Source organism: Hippoglossus stenolepis, chromosome 23 (genome assembly GCF_022539355.2).
Source record: "Hippoglossus stenolepis isolate QCI-W04-F060 chromosome 23, HSTE1.2, whole genome shotgun sequence".
In the NCBI taxonomy this organism is placed as follows: Eukaryota; Metazoa; Chordata; class Actinopteri; order Pleuronectiformes; family Pleuronectidae; genus Hippoglossus; species Hippoglossus stenolepis.
In genome coordinates this window covers 3,723,568-3,747,656 of record NC_061505.1, presented here as the reverse complement: position 1 = coordinate 3,747,656, position 24,089 = coordinate 3,723,568, and the positions used below count along the sequence as shown (strand labels likewise).

Here is a 24,089-nt window from a genome sequence, read left to right as displayed (position 1 = left end):
CGTTACTGTTCGGCTGTGACGTCAAAGGTTAAAAAAAGAACTGTAACTTAAACGTAAGCTAGGACCTAAAAAAAGACAACATCGTGGATCATTCCTTGAGTCAGACTGAATGTTGTAAAGTGAGAGAAGTTATTTTAATAATTGATCGTGTTGGATTATTGTAACGTTTGTGTGCAGATGGTCGATCAGCTCAGGTGCTGCTCTGGGCCAACGTGTCGCTCATCGACGACTGTCAGAGATTCTACAAAGATCGATTCAAACCAGGAATGATGTGTGCAGGTGAGTGTGGACGTCATCAGTGACCTGAGAGCACTCACACAGTTTATAATGGTGTGTGTGTGTGCGTGTGTGTGTCTGTGTGTGTGTGTGTGTGTGTGTGTGTGTGTGTGCAGGTGACCTGGACGGCAGCGTGGACTCCTGTCAGGGCGACAGCGGCGGTCCTCTGGTTTGTGAAGATGAACTGGGCGTTTCTTACCTGTGGGGCATCGTCAGCTGGGGGGAGAAGTGTGGTCAGCCTGGATTCCCTGGAGTTTATACACAAGTAATATATAACAAAAAATCTATACACTGAAAACACGTACACAACTTAAATGTGTCATTAACATGAAATTATTTTATCTCCACCAGGTCGCTCATTACTTTGAATGGATCAGAATTAACACAGGTTGGCCGACAGTCACCAGGTTTAACTCCTGATGAAGAGAAAACACACACACGTTGCTTTTCTTTCTGATTTTAACTTGACCGCAGCTTGTGTGATTACAGACACTGTGATTAAAACTTGAATTGTTCAAAGTGTTTTCATTTCACATACGATCACATACTTAAAATTGTGAAACACATTACAACATAATAAACGTTTCTTCTTAAGGAATGTACTGGGGAGTTAAATTCTTGCATCGTGTCCAATGAAATACCTGTAATATTTATAATAATACATCCTTTAAAATAGCTTCCTGTTTCTTTGGCTGTTCCTATACAAAAATAAACCTAACTTATTTAGGTGCAGGAGGAATAATTCATAATAATAATGATTATTTGAAATATATTTATAGATTTTTTTATTTCACCACATCTTTAATAAACTTTACTGGACGTATTGGTAATAATAACCAATCCCACACAAGAAAATATATAACTATGACAAATATATATATTTAAGTACAGGGTGAATAATTCGTAATAATAATAATAATATATATATAAAAAATACGGATACAGATAAGATTGTTTTATTTCACCACATTTTTAATAAAGTCCAAATGATTAAAACAGAAAAATCACTGTAAACAAACAAAGGTGAAATTTAATGACACAAGAATCTCAGCGGGAACTTTGAACCTGATCCACGGGCAGCTGCAGACGGATCGAGCTTCTCAACCTCCGGAGATCATCGTCCACCTGCACACACGCACACACACACACACACACACACACACACACACACACACACACACACACACACACACACACACACACACACACACACACACACAAGTTAGATTCCAGCTGATTTTAAAGAGCCACGGTGTGTGTGTGTGTGTGTGTGTGTGTGTGTGTGTGTGTTCATCACCTCGGCCATCTTGTCTTTGAGCTCGTTGTATTTTTGAAGATCAAATTTCTGTTGGGACGCTCTGCGGTGGAAGAAGTGAAGGAACTGACGATCCCTCGCCCCTGTGTACATGAACTCCTGCACACACACACACACACACACACACACACACACACACACACACACACACACACACACACACACACAAACACCGTAACCTTTGCCTTAGAGCTCAAACAGCCTTTTGAAAAAGTGAGTACCAGATAAAGTGTCCTCACTAATATGGTCTGACATACGAACATGGGTCTACCTGTTTCGTGAGCATGTAGTAGGCGAAGAAGATCATGCTGGTGGTGCAGGAGATGAAGAAGGTGACTGGCTCCATGACGTCCCATGCAAACACATACCTGTCACACACACACACACACACACACGATTACAGACGTCCTGAGGGTTGTAAAACTGGAAGTTTCAGGTTGGTGAATGTGTGTGTGTGGATCACCAGGTGAGGTAACCCAGGAATCCTCCCTGTAGTGATAGGTAGGCAAGCCCCGCCCACCCCAGCAGGGAGGCTCTCGACTCCGCCTCCTTCGCCATCTGGATTTTCACCTACACACACAAACACATAGTATTTAGTGTTTGGTGTACAGTATATATGTGATGATATTAAAGTCAACATGATGATATATAGTATGATGTAGTACCGTCTCCAGTGGCCTGAGCTCCTGTTGTAGTTGCTCCCGTTGGATCAGCAGCTCCGAGTGTTTGACGTGTTGCTGCTGAGGAAGATTCAGAGCCGATTGAAGGAGCTGGACCACATACTTCATATCGTCCAGACCCAACACGTGTTCATGAGACACACCTGACACACGGAGAGGGACCAGTTTAAACGTTACAGGTGAAAAACATTTAAAAATATTTGAACGCACGTGTTGGTGTATTTTCCCATTTAAGTAACAAAACTAAGTTGTGTGTTCTGATAGCGCCCTCTAGAGGCACACACAGGATTTACCTTGTCCGAGAGAGCCAACATTGTATGTGACGCCGTTGATGACGAGCTGGAAATCTTTATTTAAAACTGTTTCCATGAACGTGCACGAGGAGATTCTCTGTCCATCTGAGGAAAGAAAGAAATGTTTTACTAAATTTTTGTGTTTCTCATAATTTGTGATTTTTCTCGATACTGTTCAGAGAGTTCAGACTTTAGGTTCAGTTTTAAAATCCATACATTGGTTTGTATTTTTGTGGTCCTTAGAGGTCCAGTACTTGACTTTGTGTTACCTCCATTCAGCAGAGCGGCGCTGTGGACCCCGGGGTCTTTGGCTGAGATGTCTCGAATCAGGTCGCCCACTGTGGTCAACATGGGCGTCAGAGTGAAACGACACGGTCGACCTGCAGGGAGACGCAAAGACAGGACCGGGCGGCCCAGGCTGTAATGAAGAGACACATCTGAAAGAGAGAGACACACATACAGTACTTACACCTTTACCGTTGGTTTATTAATTGAAGTTTACAGATTAGACTAAATACAACATATTGATTAATGAGCGTTCAAGGTGTTGGTAGGACAGAGCCACGCTAGCTGTTTTTATGCTAAGCTAGGCTAACCATGTCCTGATTCCAGGTCTGCACTAAATGCATCATAACAAAAACAAATGCTTTATTTTATTTACATCAGTTTCAAGTGACTTTGGAAAAGAGAGAGCCACAGAGAGTTTACCTTTGGTCGGTGGTTCACTGCTGTAACCGGAGACGACGCAGGTCGACCAGACTGAACTGAACTGAGACACAAAAGGAATTATTACACTCACATATGTACCGTGGATCCTGATCGTGATGGTGGATCCTGATCGTGGTTGCAGCTGATCCTGGACTATTAGTTACAACAAGACTCAGTTACACGCGGCATCTATTGCACTTCTGTCTATACAAAAGACATGTCCTCGTAAATATCGCCTGAAATACAAAAATGCAGGAACCTGAAACTGTTCCTCACAAACATTTCTCTCTGTCACACTCACACACACACACACACACACACACACACACACACACACACACACACACACACACACACAGACGCTTGTCTTGTCATGTTGGTGTCTTACAGTAGTAGAGGAAGTAGAGGAAGTTAGAAGTAGAACTAACGTTAGCAGTAAAACTTCAGCAGTTGTAGGTTTGATGTCATCAGTATTATTTGTGTTATATAGAAGTAATGTGGCAGTATTAGTACTACTAGTGGTAAGAAGTGATACAAGTAGTTTATAGTTAACTGTAGAAAAGTCGTTTTTTGAGTTTGAAGTTTTGATGTATTGACGAATTTAAACCTACAGCTGCGTAACAATGTTACATTTTAACCACATGTTAAACAACATTTCCTTTTGTGGTTTTAGCTAGATAAAACACAGAATACATGGTTAAGCAATATCTAAACACATTGTCTTCATAGATAGAAGAAGTGTTTCTGAGCAGGTATAGATACGTGTGTTGAACTCACGGTGTAGATTCGTAGTGTTTTGTGTGGCGAGCAGCAGAATCTGAAGCTGCTGAGCGATCTGGACACGAACATGATGCTGAAGTGAAGGACTGAAACGTCTGTGTCGTAAACCAGTCGGCATGAAGGAATGTGAGGCAGGCGAGTGCAAACAGGTTTTAAACAGGAAGTCGAGTTAACTCCTCAGTGACTGGAAGAGTCAGAGGATTCAAAATCTGCCGACAGAAGGCAGCACTGCTCATACTCTGATTATATATATGTATATAACTTATATAACCTAGGTTAAAATGAAAAATCGCTCAGACCAAAATTCAACGTGCCCAGTGAAAACAACTTTTATTTTATATTTTTGTCCCAGAATTTGAAATGTAAGCAAAAGATGCAGAATTTACAAATAAGTCGAGAAAGAGTATTGGATTGAATGTTGTCATTATGCAATTGTCCTCACTTGTTCTATATTAATATACATATTTGACAAATTTTTGACTATATTCTATCCTGTATAATTACACAATTTACACATTGTATACTCTTCTGTATTTTAATCAATAATAGTAAGTTTTCATATTTTCACAAATTAATTATTGACACTGTATATCAGTAAAAGAAGTGTGAATATGAATATATATACAAACTTTTACAGAATTCTTTATTTTAACCAATAACATTACCTGACATTTTCTTATATACCTGTAAGAATCATCAGGATGCGTTTTTATAGATTTTTAACCTGTAAAGTAACTCATATCTATAGCTGCAGTAACTGTAGTGTGATACATATATAAAGTTCAGTCAGACAACTCATGTTCAAACATTTATTGCAGCATTAGAACAGGTTTCGTGTTTGGCGTCTAGGCTCCAACTTAATCACTCCCCCATAGGATTACACTCGAATGATGGGAGTGATGAGCAAATACTTGTAACCCCCCCACTGGAGCCTACAGGTGGATGCTGGGGGGGTGGAGGGGCTGAAGCAACTGGTAGCAGTACTGCAGCAGGAGTGTGAGCAAAGGGGATGATGGGAAATTTCTCTCTGCTTAAATATACCACCTGATAAGGTGGGTGTGTATTATAGATGGTTGTGGAGAGTGAGGTATGTCACATGATGTATGTCACATGATGTATGTCACATGATGTATGTCACATGATTGGATATATATATATATTTAGGTTAATTTGAATCAAGAAGTACTGAATAGATCACAACAGTAAATTCATCTTTACTCTAAGAGTGTAAAAGTGAAATGTATTTCTCACCACTGCAGTTTTGCTTTGACATATTGTTCATGTTGCTTTATACTCATTGTTGAAAAATTATTATATATCCGTACACATGCTCATTGTGTATGAAGTGATGTTGCCCTTCTCCTGACACTGAATCATGACAAAGGTAAAATAAACAGTAACGTTTTTTGTTTGGTGAAAATGGCGTTGGTCAACCGTCAGTTGGGCTGGACAGAATCTCCAGTCGACAGTTTGGACTCTTCAGCAGCGTCAGCGTCGACTCCTGCAGCTCGTTGTCTCTGAGGTCGAGCTCTCGGAGGTGGGAGGGATTTGACGTCAGAGCCGAGGTCAAGAGAAAACCGCTGATCTCCGTCAAGCCGCAGAAACTCAGTCTAAACAAAGAAGGAAACAATTAGATATATATATATTTTTTACATGTTCACCACCACAAGGTGGCAGCATCCGTATGAGATATTTAAGGTTTTCTCTGATCATCTTTACCGTCATTGAACTTCTTCATATACAGTCATTGGTTTGGACTAGACATGAGTTTAAAAGTCATCATAACTAAAAACGCACAAATAAAAGACTTTGATGGTTTCTTCATCACAGAACTTTGAAATGTTTCTCACCTCAGAATCTCCAGTCGACAGTTTGGACTCTTGAGTCCAACAGACAACAGCTTCACCCCCGAGTCCTGCAGTTTGTTATAACTCATGTCCAGATCTTTCAGATCAGAATGACGAAAGAAACCGAAGCATCTTCACCCCCGAGTCCTGCAGCTTGTTGTTACTCAGGTCCAGCTCTCTCAGGCGGGAGGTGTCGGACTTTAGAGCTGAGGCCAGGAGAGAACAGCTGCTCTCCGACAAGCTGCATTCACTTAACCTGAATGAAGAAAAAACAAAACTAAGCATGAATCTCACAGGACTCAGTTGGAAATTGTAAGCTGAAGTTCCTTTAGTAGCCTCTAGAAATGCAGAAGTGCTTAATCAAAAGCAACTTTACCTGATGACGTTTGAAAAAACATCTTCAAGAATCTAAAATAGGTCCGTTTTCCTTTGATGCACTATGTCTCGATAGAGTATACGAGGTCCTGGATGACTACGAGTGTCAAAGGTATGTTTGTCCAAATGTCATCTATGCTAAGCACTTAAAGCAATTAAACCGTCTGACCTCAGAGTCTCCAGTTGACAGTTTGGACTCTGCAGTCCAGCAGACAGTAGCTTGAGTCCTGAGTCCGGCAGCTTGTTGTTATCCAGGTCCAGCTCTCTCAGGTGGGACGGGTTGGACTTCAGAGCCGAGGCCAAGACTTCGCAGTGAATCTCTGACAGTCGACAGTCAGGCACTCTGCAGATGTCAAGGAAAATCAGTGATTATTCAATCAAAACAGAGACAGGTACTAATCTATATTTACACACTACATGTTCCTCTTCTGTGGTTGAATTTGTGTGTCCTGCAGGGATCAATACTTGAACCACTTTTGTTCTATGCCAACCAGCTTGGTGTGATGGGCAGCATGCTTGGTTTGAGCTCCTTGTACTTACAGAGCCTTTCTGCAGTTCCTCACAGCTGGAATCAGCCGAAGTCGTCCCTCCTCCGACATCCCGTATGCCCTTATGTCCAGAAGGTCCAGGACCTCCTCAGACATCTGCAGTATGTAGGCCAGAGCTGAGCAGTGGATCTCCGAGAGTTTCTTCTCTGATCTGTTCTCTGACTTCAGGAACTTTTGGATCTCCTGATGAATCGAGTGGTCATTCATCTCCGTCAGACAGTGGAAGATGTTGATGCTCCTGTCAGGAGAGATATCGTAGGTGCTCATCTCCTTCAGGTTGACGATTGCTTTCTGGAAGCTCTCTGGACTGTTCTCTGTCCGACCCAGCAGGCCCCTCAAGAGTCTCTGATTCGACTCCAACGAGAGACCATGGAGAAAGCGAATTAAAAGATCCAGGTGGCCATTTCTGCTCTTCAGTGATTTATCCATTGCTTTCCTCAGGAATACATCCAGGGACGGTTCACAGCTACAGAATCTACCCCAGAGAGTTCCTAGGAAACTCTCCAGCTTCTCATTATCCTTGTTCAAGTGACAATGGAAAATATAAATCGCAGCCAGAAACTCCTGAACGCTCAGATGCACAAAGCAGTAGACTGATTTCTGGAAGATCACACACTCTCTTCTGAAGATCTCAGTACAAACTCCTGAGTACACAGACGCCTCGGTGACATTAAGACCACACCGCTCCAGGTCTTCTTGGTCGAACATGATGTTTCCTTCCTCCAGATGTTCAAACGCCAGCCTCCCCAGCTTCAGAAGAACGTCCCTGTCAGCCTCCGTCAGCTGCTGTGGAGTCGTCTCATGTCCCTCACCATACTTGTTGTTCTTCCTCTTTGTCTGAACCAGCAGGAAGTGTGAGTACAGGTCAGTCAGGGTCTTGGGCAGCTCTCCTCTCTGGTCTGTGGTCAACATGTGCTCCAGAACTGTAGCACTGATCCAGCAGAAGACTGGGATTTGACACATGATGTGGAGGCTCCTGGACGTCTTGATGTGTGAGATGATTCTGCTGCACAGCTCTTCATCACTGAATCTCCTCCTGAAGTACTCCTCCTTCTGGGCCTCAGTGAAGCCTCGTACTTCTGTGACCCTGTCAACACATGCAGGAGGGATCTGATTGGCCGCCGCAGGTCTGGAGGTTATCCAGACGAGAGCCGAGGGAAGCAGATTCCCCCGGATGAGGTTTGTCAGCAGCACGTTGACTGATGACCTCTGTGTGACATCAGACACAAGCTCCCTGTGGTTGAAGTCCAGAGAAAGTCTGCTTTCATCCAGGCCGTCAAAGATGAACAAAGGTTTACAGACAGCGAGCGTCTCTGCCGTGAGCTTCTGTAACGCTGGATGGAAAACACGGAGCAGCGTGAGAAGACTGTGCTGCTGGTCCTTCACCAGGTTCAGCTCCTGAACGAAAGCACAGTCAGCAGACCCACATCTTGGTTTTCTAAACCCTCTGCCCAGTCCAGGGTGAACTTCTGCACCGAGAAGGTTTTTCCAACGCCAGCGACGCCGTTGGTCAGGACGACTCTGATGCTGCTCTGCTGGTCAGTTGAGGCTTTAAAGATGTCGTGGCACTTGATGGGAGCGTCGTGGAGGCTCTTCGTCTTGGAAGCCGTCTCAAGCTGCCTCACCTCATGTTGAGTATTAACCTCTTCACTCTGTCCCTCTGTGATGTGGAGCTCAGTGTAGATCCTGCTGAGGAGGGTTCTACTTCCTGTTTCATCCGTCACATGTTCACATCTCCTCCTCACACTGATCTTATGTTCATCTAAAACCTTCTGCTCCAGCTCATCCTCTGTTAAGAATTTAAAAAAAATAGTTTGCAAACAACCATCAGTGCGACATCTTCAAACTGCTGGAGTTTGTTCAGATTTGATCTGTCAATATGTCCCGATATTTACAATAATCTTAATTATTATATTAACAATAATAATAACGTGGACACAGAGACGTGATGATCTTACTTTGTGTCGGACTGGACGTCTGTGGTCCTCGCTGCTCCTCCTCAGCATCACACCACTCGTTCTCTCCGTGGAAATACAGGTCGTTTGTCCTCGGTCTTAAAACACAGTGTACGTCAATATATCACATTGTCCAGACTAGAGCTGCATAAGAGTCAGTAGCTTCCTTTTAATAAAAGCTGCAAACATACTTTCATCATATTGAATTCCCTGATTTTAACTAATTCTAGCTTGTGTTATTGTAATGGATGGTCATGCTTACATTTAGATGTAAGATTTGATATTTAGATTTAACATTTAACATTTAAATTCAATTTGACATTTAACATTTAACATTTAGATTTACCGTATAGATTTAGATTTAAAATTAATATATAGATTTGATATTGACATAATTATTATTTAATATATTTTAAGGGAAAGTAGTAAATATGACACGTTTCACAAATTACCCTATAATTTGAATGACTACTACTAATAATAATCTACTGTTTCCTCAGTTTTTGTCTGGGTGTTGAAGCTACAGTCTATTTTTTATACGTCTTCTTACTTTGTACATGACGACTGAGGCTCCTCACTGAAACCTGGAGGGAAATCACATGACGCCAGCGACTCTGTTCTCTGGCTCCAAACGTCACATCTAGAACAAACACAGATTAATATCAGATTTAGTTCATGATTTCTAAGCAGAAGATGATCTAAATTACTGAACCAGACGAATCACATGAAACTCGATTTAAGATCGTAAATAAACTGGACGAGAGCCCTGAAGTAATATTATTATATGAAGATACACGTCACTTATTTTCAGTGAATGTGATTTAAATGACATACAGATACGGATCACCTTTATATACAGTCGATGATCGTCTTTATGTACAGTCTATATCACAAATGTGTGTGTTCTTACTCAGGACTGTTTTTATGGAAATGTAGGGGTTGTCCCATGGATCTGTCACACTGAGCTTCTTCCTCCTCCTCCTCCTCCTCTTCACTGACTCCCGTCTTCATCTTCATCTTGATTTACATCTTAACGTAACACAACAGACACACCAACTTAACACATGTGACAAAACTAGTGTCTCTGTCACAATATATATATATTTTTTCTCATGCATAACACAGCACCTAGCGTCTGACACGTAATGAGTAATGAAAGAGGAAGTGAAGATTGTGATGGAAACTCCTCGTCATCAGTCTCACAATGACTTCGTTTCTGATCTATGACTTCTACAATGTAAAACGTGGTTCAGAGGCACAGAATAAGATTTAAACTAGATTAACCTTCCTGAATTCAGTGTTACACACATTACACCAGAAACAGCGTTCACCTTGGCTTTGTTTTAGAAGTTAAAGAAATGATATCATATGTTCCGTGGTCGTTAAACCGGATTAAAGTTACCGGATTTGATTTGAAACATTGTCTCATTGAAGTGAAACAACTCAGCGTCTCATTCTCATGAAGTCAAACACAGAGAAAATAAAATCATACCAACAACAATGAAGTCCAGTAAAGTAGAATAAAGTCTCACCTCCTGCTTTCTGCTGCTTTCTGCTGCTGCTGCTGCTGCCCGGCCGAAGGGGGTGGCTCCTGTACGTGTTAACCCATGCCGTAACGGCACGCGTCATGCTTTGTATATACAGTCACAAACAGTTTTGTCTTGCAGCTACGGCCCCTCACCAGCAGAGGGAGCTGCAGCTCTTCAGGTCACAGTGATCGTATCTGAAGCTGATGTCATGTTAGATGAATTCAAGTTTATCTGAGACAGACTCTTATTATTATTATTATTATTATTATTATTATTATTATTATTATTATTATTATGTTTTTTGTCCAGATTAATGTTGCTCAATAAAAAATAAAATATATACAATGTTAATTTATCAACAAAATAGCCTATTTAAGATGTGTAAACATGAACCAAATATTTACAATGTGTAGGTAACAGTAAAATATTCATAATAAATAAATATAAACAAAATATTTATAATGTATAAATACAAACAAATCATTTATAATTTGTCGTTTTAACCAATATGGACAATATGTAAAAGTAAATCAAATCAATATGATTAATAATGATTTATTATGTTTTTGTCCTGCAGTGCTGACACGAAGGAAACCTTTTAAGTTTGGATAAATTATTTAGATTTTTTGGGATTATGAATCCTGTCGACTGGTGTCTGATACAAACTCAAGTCATCACCATTAGTACACACACACACACACACACACACACACACACACACATACACACACACACACACACACACACACACACACACACATACATACACACACACACACACACACTAACTCTTCTATGTGTGTATAGATGATTCTCGCTCTGTGTATTATCAGGTCAATTTAATGAATGAAACAGCCAGCAGCCTCGATACCATGTGTGTGTTGTATTAGTTTCACTTGAGAGGATGTCTTATTGTTGTGTGTCGCTCTGTGATATTTCTTTTCATTTTGGTTTGTTCTAAAACTCTTTGCTCTGTTCAGTATTATTATTTATTACAGAGTTTAATAAAGACAATCATTCACCATCTTGTTTTCAAGAGCATCTCTAAAATGTAGCAAGACAAAATCAAGAACAGGTGCAGTTAAGGTCCAATAATAATTATTATTTATTAACAGATTTTGTTGTTGTACTTAATATTATTATAATGTTGTTTTTCTTTCTTTTCTTTTTTTGTAATCATTGTTTCCACATAAAGAAAGAAAGTACATGATGTTCTTTCCTCCACAGGAATGAAATAAAGGGATTTTTCATTCTTCTTTCTTCCACTGATGCACAGATGGTGAATATTAGGTTTCACTCTAGATAAACTGATATCACACACACACACACACACACACACACACACACACACACACACACACACACACACATTCAAGGAAATTAGTATGAATGAGAGGTGCAAATGTGATACCGATGACATAATACAATTAATCTAAAGGCCTGTGTGTGTGAGTGTGTGTGTGTGCGCACGCGTGTATGTGTGTGTTACCTGTCATTGATGATTGTGGGTCAGATCCTATCGGCACAGGTGTTGTTGTTTCATGAGTGTGTAAATGTCAAATGTAGCTGACAAAGGTCGTGAGTTTAATTGTCATCAAGATAGAACAATATGTAAAAACTGTGTGTGTGTGTGTGTGTGAGAGTTTTTCAGATGCTGTGGATCCATTGAAGGTCAAATGCAAACCTCCGTCGTGCAGCTGGAGCCCACAGAGGTGGAGGGAGAGGTGGCTCCGGGTGAGAACAACAACGTAAACTGATCTGTGAATGGAGTGATTGTCTGAAGTGTGAATATACACAAGTACACAACACCTGAAGAAACACAGCAGTCATCACCTGTTCTGTGGGGTAACTAAGTACACAACTACGGCACTTATACTTGTAATATTAATAATAATAATATAATGATACATTTTACTTGTATAGCGATTCGCTAGCAACTCAAAGACACTACATAGAATTTGAAAGAAAGACAATAATGATAAAAAACGTAAAATCTTCATACATTGCACAAATATTTGAGAATATTCGCATTAATATTTGTGGGTAAAATATTGTACAATAGCAGAAGAAAACAAGGTCTCAGCTCAACTCAGTCAGTTTACAAATACATTTCTTACATTTCTGTGTGTTTTACACAGTGATATTATAATTTTTCACACGTGAAATACTTTTACACTCTTTTTATTTGGTTTATATTGTATATATTACTATTTTTATTTATTTATATCCTTTATAGTTTCTTGTTTATTTGAAGTTTCCCTTTTTGCTGCCGTAACACAGCCAATTTATCTTATAACCTCAGGTAGTTTTATTTGTTTATATACTCAAAACACAAATGAAAAGTCTGTATTTTTTGTTTACGTGGTCAGATGTTTTCTCCATATTGTGATTTAAATGTTTAGAAATGTTTTTTCTAATTAAACATAAAGGTGATCAGTGATGAAGATGGAAAACCAACATCCACCTGCTCCCGTTGTCTGAAAATAAAGTTGTGACTGTGTTTGTTCTTATTGAACTTGACTCTGCAGATTTAAAAACAAGCAGTGAAACAAACCAAGTGGTTTTAAATGGAACAAACATGTTCTGGTGTTTTTACCTGTATCGATGGCTGCAGGAGGGGGGGTGGTATCGATGTGGAGGGGGCGGGGCCTCTGGGCGGAATGGAAGCGGTCTATAAAGCGGATGAAGAGCCAGGAGCATCTCACCTGGACCTGGACCTTCAGCTGACTCCTTCACTTTTTACCTTTTCATTTGAAAGAAACGATCAAGCTTCCCCCTCGTTCCATTTAACAGGCTTTGGAAACAGGGGAGAGAAAAACTGTGGATTTAATTCTTCATCATCAGGAACTGGATCTGGATTCGATTCTGACCTTTAACTTGTTCCAGAGAAAAACAGGTGAGATTTCTGCTCTTTTCTCTAAAGAATGTAAAATATTTTCAATTCACGTTAAATCATCTAGACTTGTTTAAAATTCTTTTAAAACATCAACTCAGAAGAAGAAGAGGACTTTCTCAGTCTGAGGTTTTATATATTATGAGCTGATAGACATTATAATATATCGATTCATTTATTGATGTGATTTTGTATCAGTTTGTAAAAATATTTCCAGAATAAAAGTTTCTGTCTCGTGTTTAGTTTCAGTCATGATGGTGGTGATGCTCGTGCTCGTGCTGTCGGCGTGTTCTCGAGGCGGGGATGCGCGTGTCCGGCTCAACTCCATCAGGACGGTGATCCTGAGGGAAGGGCACGCGCTGCCGGTGAACCGGAGCACGTGGGAACCGAGTCTGGACCTGACGGTGAGTGCATGGGACGTCATGTGACTCATGAATATATTTTATTTTTCAGACTTTTGTGTATTTTAGTGTTAAATATTGGATTTAAAAGTTCAGTTGTTTAAATGTCTCAACATCAACATGTGAAATTCAACAATCTTATATGTTTTTAATGTAACATTTCATCAGATTCATTTAAAAGTGAAGTTTAAATTCATGTAATGGAGTAGAAAGTACAATATTTCTGCAAAGTAGTGGATTACAAGTATAAAATAAATTATAAGTCACTCAAAATCGTAAAGTTACCCCACAAGTCTCTGTTCCCTCAACCTTAGCTTTAACGTTATGATTCTTACAACGTTTCAAACTTTACCGACAGAATTGTTATTGTTAGTTGTTTTAAATGTATTTCTCTCTCTCTCTCTCTCTCTCTCTCTCTCTCTCTCTCTCTCTCTCTCTCTCTCTCTCTCCCTCTCTCTCTCTCTCTCTCTCTCTCTCTCTCTCTCTCTCTCTCTCTGCAGCTCTACCAGTGCATGAGCGACCTGGAGTGCAGCGAGGGCAGCTATTGCCACGCCCCCAGCAAAGGCCCAGCCCACTCACGCTGCCAGACCTGTCACAGGAGGAAGAAGCGCTGCCATAGGGATGGAATGTGTTGCCCTGGCAACCGCTGCAGTAACAGTAAGATTGGTCTTCATGTACAGTATGTTTCTGCCAGGAGAAGAATATAAATTAGTCAGATAATTAGTCAGCATTAGAAGATAGTTCTTGTTTCCATATATCGATCATGTAGTTGTAGTTTAAAGTGTTTCATCTCTCCACCTTCAGATATCTGTGTTCCTGACGTCGATAGTTTTATGACTCAGACGATCCCCGACTCTGACGGAGATTTGAGTCTGCTGTCCAAAAAGAAAGGATGGAAGAAGAGAGGAAGAATGGACATGAAAGGGACGAGCGGTAAAGGTACAACTTTGTCTAAATAGTTAAGAAATGTTTTTACCTGTTAGTCTACATAGTCTCTTTTGTTCATTTGAATCTGAAACTCTGCTGTGAAACTAAATATTGACAGTGTTTGTGTTTGCAGGTCAGGTCGGGGATCCTTGTCTGCGCTCGTCCGACTGTTCGGACAGTTTGTGCTGCGCCCGCCACTTCTGGACACGCATCTGCAAGCCGGTGTTGCGAGAGGGACAAGTTTGCACGAGACACCGACGAAAAGGGAACCACGGCCTGGAGCTGTTCCAGCGTTGCCCGTGTGCTGATGGGCTGAGCTGCCGAACGCTGCGAGAGCCCGGCGCCAAGCCTTCATCGCCATCGTCAGTATTGTCTTCCTCTTCATCGCTCCTGGCGGCGGCGGTGAAGTCCAAGTTTGCATCTGCTCCTTCCCGCCACTCGTCTCCACGCTCGTCCTTGTTGCCTTCGACCTCTTTGTCGTCAACAAAGTCGTCGTCGTTGTCAGCGGTGGCAAAAACGAGACTTCATGTCTGTCAGAAGGACTGAGGAGGGATGGACGGACTTAAAGAAGGATGGGATGATGGAGGAAGGGAAGAGCTGCGTCTCTTTGCTGGTGACAGAGTCCAGAGACAGAGTCAGGTGGTGTGAGAGGCGACCAATGAAAACCTTTTTACACCTGTGAAAACAACAACCCCCAAAACTGTCCCACGACCTCGATGCTAATTCGCTTCCTGTCAGTCTGCATTCACACTCAGCCGCATGTGAAACCCTTTGTGGTTCAGATCTGGTTTCCTCCTGATGTCTAGACGAACAGAAACCACTTTAAAGTCCGGTTTGACTCCATTTACACCAACAGGAAAACCTGAGTCTGTTGTGAGGCTTCCAGGATCCAAAGATCTCAATCATGTGCTTTTATTTTGAAAAACCACATTTCAGAACATAATGAAGTAAGAAAGTAAAGATATATTTTATTTTACAACAAAATAAAACAATTTAGATTCATTGTTTTCCACAGTTAATGTACTAACATTAACTTATCTGTGTAGCAGCTTTATTAAACTTCTTTTCACCATATTCTGTTTTTTTTTTTAAATAATAAGTTACAGATATATTATAAAAATACTCTATTTATCCGATGATATATCAAATACTACTTTGATATGTGTAGTAAAGTTTTTTAGCTTCAGTAACACTGTGGTGCTATTCGGCACGTAGCCACTAAAGAGCTGATAAATTCGTTAGAGCTGCTCACATTAGCCAAACTCAAGGGGACGGTTGACAAGGATTCATTTACATGAATGAAATGACTTTGTATTTTCTCCACTGAAACTCCCACTGAAACACCTGAACCACAAATACACATTCTAACGCCTCTGAAGTCTGAAACTATTTGCATCTGACTCTGGAAACGGTGAAGATCCAAGAGATGCTAATATGAGAGACGTCAATAGTCTGGACGTCAATAGAAACTCTTTGAATCCTTATTCACCTGCGAAGCGTTAAAACATTGAATCCTCGTTAAAGGCCTGAGGTTTGTCCTGTTTGATTTGCACTGTTTTTAATGTGAGAGTTATTTTTCTATAAGTTGTTATATTGCGGATTAATGTTAAATCTTCTGTGAATCAATGTGTTTGTGATTAAAATAATTTGTTGTTCCCAAAATGTCTGAATCTTTTTTCATTCTTTTATTTTACTCATTATAACTAAAAGATATAGTCAAAAGTAGAAATACCACAAAGGGAAAAAAATAGCGATGTATTCTGGAGACTCGTTGACTATAAGACACGTGTGTGTGTGTGTGTGTGTGTGTGTGTGTGTGTGTGTGTGTGTGTGTGTGTGTGTGTGTGTGTGTGTGTTTCCACTTTGTGGTTGATAGCTGTTGGGCATCACTGTCCTTAGTTTGGATTCGGTTGATATAAAGATAACATGAACAATGTATTTTTCCATGCTTACGTCATTCAGGAAACTGTGTTCCCAACTTCCTGTGAATGCGTGTTCATTATACACACACACACACACACACACACACACACACACACACACACACACTTACCTAGTTATCGTAACTTCATCATCTGTGTGTCCTTCTTTCCTTGATGTCACAGTTTCACATGTTGTTTCTGACGATAACATCATCACAGCAGTTAGTTGATTGTTGTCGATTGTTCTGACGTCAGGAAACCAGAAATAACAAACGGACAGTGATGGAGATCATATATGTTGGAGGTATATATTGTTTGAATATTAAATTAAGAGGACACTAGTGATTTATAAGGACAATCCTATATTGGTGAGGGCATTTATTCATTATGAGGACATCTGTGCATTGTAGGGACATTAATGCTTTGTGAGGACATTTCTAGGCTGCGAGGACATTTTCTCAGTGTGAGACATTTATACATTTATACATTGCTAGAATATTAATGCCTTCTCAGAACATAGCTAAATCATAAGGATATTTAGGATTGCATTGAGAGGACAATCAGCACTACTTCAAATGAGTGTTTTTCTGCTCTTACATGATTTTGAGTTGAAACAGAGAATTGGGTTGAGTTCACATGTGTAGGAAGACAAACATGTGTTTGCGTGTGTGGTTTGTTGATAATGATAAAAGTAATAAAAACTGCTTCAGATGACTTTATCTCTGGTTTCAGACTCAGGCTGGATAAACTTTGAGCAGATGATGTTTCTCAGCCTGAGGCACAGACCGTTTAGACTCAAACTTTATTAGCACAGAGACATTGACAGAGCTGCAGCACATTCACGCTGAGGGTCGAACCACTGAGGTCATCCAGGAAACATGCACATGATTAATATAAGAAAAACAGTAAAAACATCACATGAGACAATTTCACAACTTCTCTGCAATATTTAACTCATCTTTATCTTTATTATACTGCAAATCTTCGATAAGGACTTGTAACAATAATACAAATACTGAGCTATTATGTCTTTGTGAGAACTAGTTATTAATTATTATTATTATAATCACAATTAATTCAGCATCTCCTAATTGTGAGATATTATCTCTTAATTCAGATAGTATGCATATGATTATGAAATATTATTAATATTATTATGATTATTTTTATCATAAAATCTCACGATTATAATACATGGTCATACTTATGTAATAAATATAATGACAGTATTATATGTTTTTGACCGAATCAAAGCTTAATGAAATTATTATAATGTTCCTTTTATCAAATATCATAGTTATGAGAATCATTAATAATTACACCCATAAATAATTATTATTAATAATTATTATAATCAGTAATTGAGTTCACACATCACAAGTTTCATAGTTATGTGAGATACTCAATATTATAAGAATGTAATTGTATGAAAATCATATTAAAAATAACTTTTTTATATCAACATTATCTTAATATAAACATTTTAGATATATGAGATTCATATTTATCTTGGATTTAGATGATTCAGATTTTATTTGATTGGTAAAAACAAAAAGGCGACCATACAACACACTACACAACACTACACACCACATCCCTTTTAATGTGCGTCTTTAAATTCAAACAGCAGAGATGTTTGTCACTTTTACGACCCAATAAAACTGCAGAGCGGTGAACAGATGGGTTATTATTTAACCAGAAACCAACCCTACACACACACACACACACACAACCTCCCATATCATTTAGTCCAGGAAATGTGTCTTTGCTTTGCTCCTCTGGTCCATTAAACCAGGTAAGACTCGTATTCTGTTCATTTAACTGTTTTTATATTTTATTAAAAGTTGACTCTTGAACTCTTTACAGCAGGTGAATCATTGCTGATATAATTTATTACAACGATCCAACTGTAAAATCACACTAGCTCAGTTTGTGTTTAACTCTGAAACTCCTGCCTGGAGGAAGTTATGATGTAATCTTTCATTTTGTTGCCATAATGTGAAACAACAACAAAAGATCCAACATCTGAATAAAGGGACAATCTGTACTTAGTTTTAATGTTATTGAAGCAATAGTTAGATTTATTCTGAGAAATGTTGTTGAAAGAGTGTTTTGGAAATATCTAAGTAAATAGGAAATATTTACTCAGAATAGTTTTTCAAAAGTACTTATTCCATCTGGAAAATTTCTGGAATACAACAAATCAAAGATAATGATATGAAACAGGTGGATTCAGGATTTGAAGTTGATAACTGTTAACGTTAAACTACAAAACTCAATTTGGATTTTTTTTTATTTTTAGAAATTGTTTCGTTGTATCTTTAGATGGATTTCATCACGGATCGCAGTCGCCATGGCAACAGCCTTGTTACTATGCTCAGCAGGTGGAATCACCAACACGACAACGAGCGGAAAGTGCTGACATTGAATGTGCTGTTGCTTGGTGACAAGCAGAGTGGGAGGAGCTCTGTGGGGAACGCTCTGATTGGTCAGTTCTAGATTCTGTCGCCCCCCTTTAAAATTGAACCAGTGATGTTCTTCGCTTATTAGCCTGTTCGCTATTAGCTTGCCAACTATAGTCGTTTTTATAACCACCTGTTAAATAATTATTCACTATATTATATTTTTAATCATCACACAATTGTTACAAATTTGTTAAATCCTTTTATATTTTCATTACGTTCAACTTTTTATTCATGTTTGTCTTTTCTTGAGCTTCCAAATTTTCAATGTTTATTAAAGTTTAGAAGTTTTAACAAACAGGAAAAGGAATCAAAATGAATACATGTTTAAATTGTACGATTCTTTTCCTATACTCATATATTTTGCAGGTGGACATGAGTTTCAGACAGGCACTGGTGTTTCCATGACGACAGAGTTCCAGGTTCTCAGCAGAAATTTCCCGCGTTATTTCAGACGACAGGGGGCGGAGTCTGACCTCACGTTGAGAGTGATTGACACGTCACCTCTGCCGCCCCACCCGCAGAGTGTGCACGAGCTCTGTCCTGAGGGCGTGCACGTGCTTGTGGTCGTTGTGAGAGCTGACCAGTCACATGAAAACACACATTTGGAGAAACATGTGGAGGTACATGAACAACCACTCTATACATATTGTTCTGTATAAACAGATGTGTTTTATATATATCTGTGTGTGTGTGTGTGTGTGTGTGTGTGTGTGTGTGTGTGTGTGTGTGTGTGTGTGTGTGTGTGTGTGTGTGTGTGTTCAGCGTCTCTTCGGACCAGAGTGGCGTCTTCACGCCTTACTCGTTATCACACATGCTGATTACCTGGAGAAGGCGGGACTTCACCCCTCCGTCTACCTATCACAGACCTCTGATTGGCTGACAGCTCTGTCCAATGAGGCAGCGGGTGGAGTCTTGTTCTTGGACAACAGCTGCGATTGGCCCTTGATCAGAGGACAACCGCTGAGAGATGGAGTGCTCCGCCTCTCAGCCAGAAACCATCACAGAGCTGTGAAAGTCAGGACAGAGTTCACACTCTGAGGCTACGTCCATACTCCGTATTCTGATCCCTGTCCACCCGAACACGTCTGAAAACGCGTTTCACATGGACCACTCACGTGCACTGTAGTTATGAGGAGCACCTTTGTTCGAGGACTTCCAAGTTGAAATATGTCACCATGACTTATTCTCCACTGTCCTGAAAGTCTGATGAGACAATGAAACAGACGATTGTGGTTTCAAGTGTTTTTAATCAATCAACAATAGCGATGTAAAGTTTTCTTCTTTTGTTAGCGAACAGCATTAACCTATAGTGATTAATATCTGTTGGGGCCCTCATTGTGTCTATTTGATGGTGCAGTTGGTCAGGGAGGGGGCCCTGCACAGCCCCTTCCCCTTCACCTCGAACCCACAGCCTTTATAGTTGGCCACGCCCCTGTTGTCCACCCGCAGGTCGGGCTGAAGAAGCTCCCAAACCCTCTGTTTGGACTGCAGCTCTCTGTCCGAGTCACCTGAACACAGAGAACAACAGGGTCAGACCTCCTGAGGGTCAACATGTAGAGAGCTTCATCGTCTACAGAGACTACCTAGTAACCATGGTTACCGGGGTAGTTGAGGAAGGTGACTCTGTCACCAGGTACAGAGCCTGTGGGCGGGGCTAGTAGTTCTATGCAGTCGTCAGAGGTGGAGCAACAGAGGATGCGAGCCTGGGAGACCACGCCCCTCAGCTTACAGGCCTTCACGTTACATAGCAACACAGCGAGTCCGTCCTGGAGCTGTTGAGATGTTTTGAGAGTGAATAAAATCATTGTATTTAGATTTGTGTGATATTTTTAATGATAATAATTAAAGGATAAGTTGTGCATCACCTCCTCCAGTTGTGTTTTCTCTCCCAGTTTGCTGACGACCCTCCGGGGGGCGTTTTCTCCCAGGTCCACTTCCTGGATGGACATGGACTCGACCAATGGGTGACTGCGGACGCTCAGGATCCGCCCCACCCTCAGGTCGAGTCGTGACACGTCAACACGAGGCTCCACCCCCAGAGAGAGAGCATCACAGGTGGCAGGAGCTGTGAGAGAGAGAGAGGGAGAATCAATCTTTTCTTCTCTTTCATTTATTTACTCCCTTCTTCCTCTTCCTCTTCCTCTCACCTTTCCTCTCCCCTCTCCTCCTCCTCCCCTGTCTCGCTCTCTGCTCATGTGAGGAAGAGGAGGGAGGGACTGATGCTCCTGTGGGAGTGACCGCTTGATTGACAGGTGTTGGGGGGGCTGGGCCTTGATTTGGAGTAGGCGGGGCTGAGGAGAACAGAGTCTTGGCTGAGAGAGAGAGAGAGAGAGAGAGAGAGAGAGAGAGAGAGAGAGAGAGAAATTTACTCAAATGTATCTGTTTCATCTTCTGGATAAAATTCCAAAAGATTTTGACTTGATAAAGTTCTTATTAAATCTAAGAAAAGATTTGGTCTGTAAATAATCAGGTTCGGCTCCGAGAGAAAGAAAATCAACGACAGTCGTCTCACTGTGTGTCTGTGTCTGTACTCCTATCATTGTGAGGACATTTTGTACATTAAAGACATTTTGATGAAAGTTCAGACATTTCTTTGGAAGAGTTTGTGAGGACATTTTTGTAACCGCAAACATTTGTGGGAAATACTTTTTGAAATATGTGGAAAATAAGAGCATTGATGGAGACATTTTTGAAAAGTGAGGATATTGTTGAAAGTTATGACATTTCGTGAAACCGAGGTTATTCTGGAAATTGAATATCATGTTTAAAAAACGATTGCATTTTTCAAGATCTGTTTTTTGTAGCTTTACCGATGCGTCTCCGTTGTTTCTCCTGCAGCTGAACTCTTAGCTGTTCGATGTCTTTCTTCAGTTTGCCGTTTTCCACCAGCAGCTTCTTCTGCTCTCGGACTGACGCCTGCAGGACTGAAACACATACATCACCGTCCTCAGCACGTTGCCTCGTTTTCGTCACAGGTTTTCATTCAGTTACAAACAAACAAGCCTCAGATTAAAGAAATAAGCAGAGATATGTGGACCAGCTAATTAAAAACACAATGGTTCTTAGTTATTTTCTTACTCTCAGTGTTTCTGGTTTGTTTCTCTGGCCGTTGACTTGGTTTTGCATGAAAATGAGTTGGTGTATTTTGTTCTTACGTGCTTTCTCTCTGGTCAGCAGAGCTTGAGTTTTTAAATACTCCATGATCTGCTCACCATCCTCTGGATCCAGCTTCATGAGCGCCGCTGCCAAGCTGAGAGTCGGACAAACAGAGGTGAGAGTGAAACAGTGGGAAACATAGAGACACACGATGTTACACTGTGGCAAAAGGCTGCAGATAACTGAGGTGTCTAAGGCGGGAGATAAACCTGCTGGAAACTTCACATACATTTGCACATTTTTAACGTCAGGTTTTGAATCCAGAACTCTTGAGTATTTCTGTTTTGTTGTACGACCTGGATTCCTGACTGACTGCTGTAAACCCAACAGTAAAATTATTTCAGCTGTATGTTAGAAACATCTGAAACATCTCTCAGCGTCTGTTTTATTTCACAGTAACGAGACTAAAGCTGAGATATTTACACACGAACCACATGAAGAAGGACTGAAGATGTGACTGAAACTGAAATGAGACATTAAAGACTAGAAAGACGCTTCGATCGATGTTATCTGCGATGAAGGAAACTACACAGTAACAACATCTAAGGACTTCACATACATTTGCATAATGATAAACAGAAGTTACAGACGCACCCGGCAGCTACGTCTGGTTAACATTTACATTCACGTTCAACCAAATGCATGACACTCGTCTCTCTACAAAACACAAACTGTTTATAAACATGGACCACCAAATCAAGACAAATCATCTCTATCGCCCCCTGGTGGCTGGCTGCAGTAAAGGTCATAAGCCAATCCTCCTCCATGTCAGCAGATAGGACACGGATCAAAGACAAATGTGAACATATATATAAAAATAAAATGACAATGTTTATATGTTAATAACCAACACTTTTCTCCTGATCTTTATCTTAAATGTGATATATGACCTTGCCCCCACACACACACACACACACACACACACACAAGCAGCAGCTGCTAAATCAACTGCTGAAATGTAAAGAGATACAACAGCTGCAGTCAGGCCTCCTGCTATAAATAACTCACGCACAAAAACACACAACCACACACACATTACATTTAACCTTACAACGTATCTTTACTCCGTGCCTCCATTATGTTTGTGTGTAAACAGATTCAGGTCCCCACAACCTCAGTGATACCTGAACCACAGTCACAGACAGTCACAGATAGTGATGTTTATTATTGAAACTAAATTAAAAAAATAAAGACACATTTTGCCAGATCATACTTAAGAGTTTATAAAGAACCAAACTAAAGAAAAGATTGTATGATACAGACTCAGCTTTCTTTGTCTGAATAAAGTTAAGTGAACAAAAATATCTATATATATTTTTGTTTTTCCATGAACATAATAAAACTAAGTTACTATACTCACATTAAAACAATCTGAAGCAATGTAATAAAAAATGAATAATTGCGGCACAAAGAGGAAAAATACCTGCAGCTGTGGAGGTTTAAATTAAATCACTGGAATGATGTCTTATGATGAATGACAGTGAAAATCACAAACATCTTAGACGACTCACATGCTCTGAACAGGATTCACTGTGGAATTTATCCTTTGCAGGAATCTGGATCCTCTTTTTATATTTATTTACATCAGTGAGAAATGGCTTAGTGATAAAATAAAGACAATAGAAGAACAAAAACAGAGATTTTCAAGTCGTACCTGGGGTTAAACATGTTGCTGGTGTTGTCCATGTTGGAGGATGTTGTCGGTCGGACGGTCGCAGACAGAAAGCTCCGCGTCGTCAGCTGACACCAACTCTCCGTCAGCTGTCGGCTTCCATCTCCAGCTCGATGTCAAAGGTCAAACTGTGACATCCCAGAATAAGACTCTATAGTTTAGTTCTGAACAGAAACTAAATCACCAGAAAAAAACTCACAGATTTGTTTTTAGAAGAAGTCTTATATCCATCAAGTCTCTTTTATTTATATTGCACATTTAATACAATAGGAACTTATTATATAATATAATATATTTTAACTTGTTCATATTTATATTTCAGCTCTTCTTTACTTTAAATACATTAA

General features: G+C 40.2%; 7 protein-coding genes across 9 annotated transcripts in view; 3 read left to right on the top strand and 4 right to left on the bottom strand.

The window, feature by feature from the left end:
* The window catches only part of LOC124851379 (complement factor I-like), a gene marked incomplete at its 5' end in the record, with an annotated part of 2,754 nt that extends 1,963 nt beyond the window's left edge, over positions 1-791 (top strand). Inside the window, 3 exon segments of the mRNA XM_047338984.1 lie at positions 178-279; positions 393-541; positions 628-791. Coding sequence (XP_047194940.1) covers positions 178-279; positions 393-541; positions 628-696 — 320 coding nt within the window.
* A 436-nt stretch (positions 792-1,227) lies between these two features.
* LOC118102921 (calcium uniporter protein, mitochondrial) lies at positions 1,228-4,198 on the bottom strand. Of its 2 annotated transcripts, none has more exons than XM_035149530.2 (9): positions 4,050-4,198; positions 3,273-3,333; positions 2,834-3,001; positions 2,565-2,669; positions 2,257-2,414; positions 2,055-2,161; positions 1,863-1,959; positions 1,574-1,690; positions 1,228-1,401 (listed from the first exon to the last, which is right to left on the bottom strand). In XM_035149530.2, the coding sequence occupies exons 1-9, from the start codon at positions 4,119-4,121 to the stop codon at positions 1,324-1,326; spliced, it is 963 nt and encodes a 320-aa protein (XP_035005421.2). In that variant the 5' UTR covers positions 4,122-4,198; the 3' UTR covers positions 1,228-1,323. The 2 variants fall into 2 exon arrangements, with proteins under 2 accessions (XP_035005421.2, XP_035005422.2); XM_035149531.2 differs by having other exon boundaries at positions 2,834-2,944.
* Positions 4,199-5,090: 892 nt separating this feature from the next.
* On the bottom strand, positions 5,091-6,402 carry LOC118102944 (NACHT, LRR and PYD domains-containing protein 12-like). The gene is given in 3 exon segments (XM_047338818.1): positions 5,091-5,662; positions 5,903-6,025; positions 6,027-6,402. Coding segments are annotated over 3 exon segments (462 nt in total). The 5' UTR covers positions 6,185-6,402; the 3' UTR covers positions 5,091-5,481.
* A 408-nt stretch (positions 6,403-6,810) lies between these two features.
* Positions 6,811-10,422, bottom strand: LOC118102887 (NLR family CARD domain-containing protein 3-like). The gene is given in 6 exon segments (XM_035149473.2): positions 6,811-8,222; positions 8,225-8,611; positions 8,781-8,875; positions 9,328-9,417; positions 9,688-9,806; positions 10,310-10,422. Coding segments are annotated over 5 exon segments (2,091 nt in total). The 5' UTR covers positions 9,795-9,806; positions 10,310-10,422.
* A 3,028-nt stretch (positions 10,423-13,450) lies between these two features.
* Positions 13,451-15,587, top strand: LOC118102930 (dickkopf-related protein 2). Its single transcript, XM_035149553.2, has 4 exons — positions 13,451-13,603; positions 14,101-14,257; positions 14,405-14,539; positions 14,661-15,587. Exons 1-4 carry the CDS (start codon positions 13,451-13,453, stop codon positions 15,071-15,073), a joined length of 858 nt encoding a protein of 285 aa, XP_035005444.2. The 3' UTR covers positions 15,074-15,587.
* A 2,607-nt stretch (positions 15,588-18,194) lies between these two features.
* Positions 18,195-20,016, top strand: LOC118102940 (GTPase IMAP family member GIMD1-like). Its single transcript, XM_035149566.1, has 4 exons — positions 18,195-18,244; positions 18,775-18,937; positions 19,281-19,534; positions 19,677-20,016. The coding sequence occupies exons 2-4, from the start codon at positions 18,775-18,777 to the stop codon at positions 19,950-19,952; spliced, it is 693 nt and encodes a 230-aa protein (XP_035005457.1). The 5' UTR covers positions 18,195-18,244; the 3' UTR covers positions 19,953-20,016.
* Positions 20,017-20,141: 125 nt separating this feature from the next.
* LOC118102923 (aminoacyl tRNA synthase complex-interacting multifunctional protein 1) lies at positions 20,142-23,864 on the bottom strand. 2 transcript variants are annotated; one of them, XM_035149533.2, is made up of 7 exons: positions 23,725-23,864; positions 22,070-22,164; positions 21,725-21,838; positions 21,062-21,226; positions 20,780-20,979; positions 20,515-20,686; positions 20,142-20,422 (listed from the first exon to the last, which is right to left on the bottom strand). In XM_035149533.2, exons 1-7 carry the CDS (start codon positions 23,754-23,756, stop codon positions 20,256-20,258), a joined length of 945 nt encoding a protein of 314 aa, XP_035005424.1. In that variant the 5' UTR covers positions 23,757-23,864; the 3' UTR covers positions 20,142-20,255. The 2 variants fall into 2 exon arrangements, with proteins under 2 accessions (XP_035005424.1, XP_035005425.1); XM_035149534.2 differs by having other exon boundaries at positions 20,293-20,422; positions 20,498-20,686.
* Between the last annotated feature and the right edge of the window lie 225 nt (positions 23,865-24,089).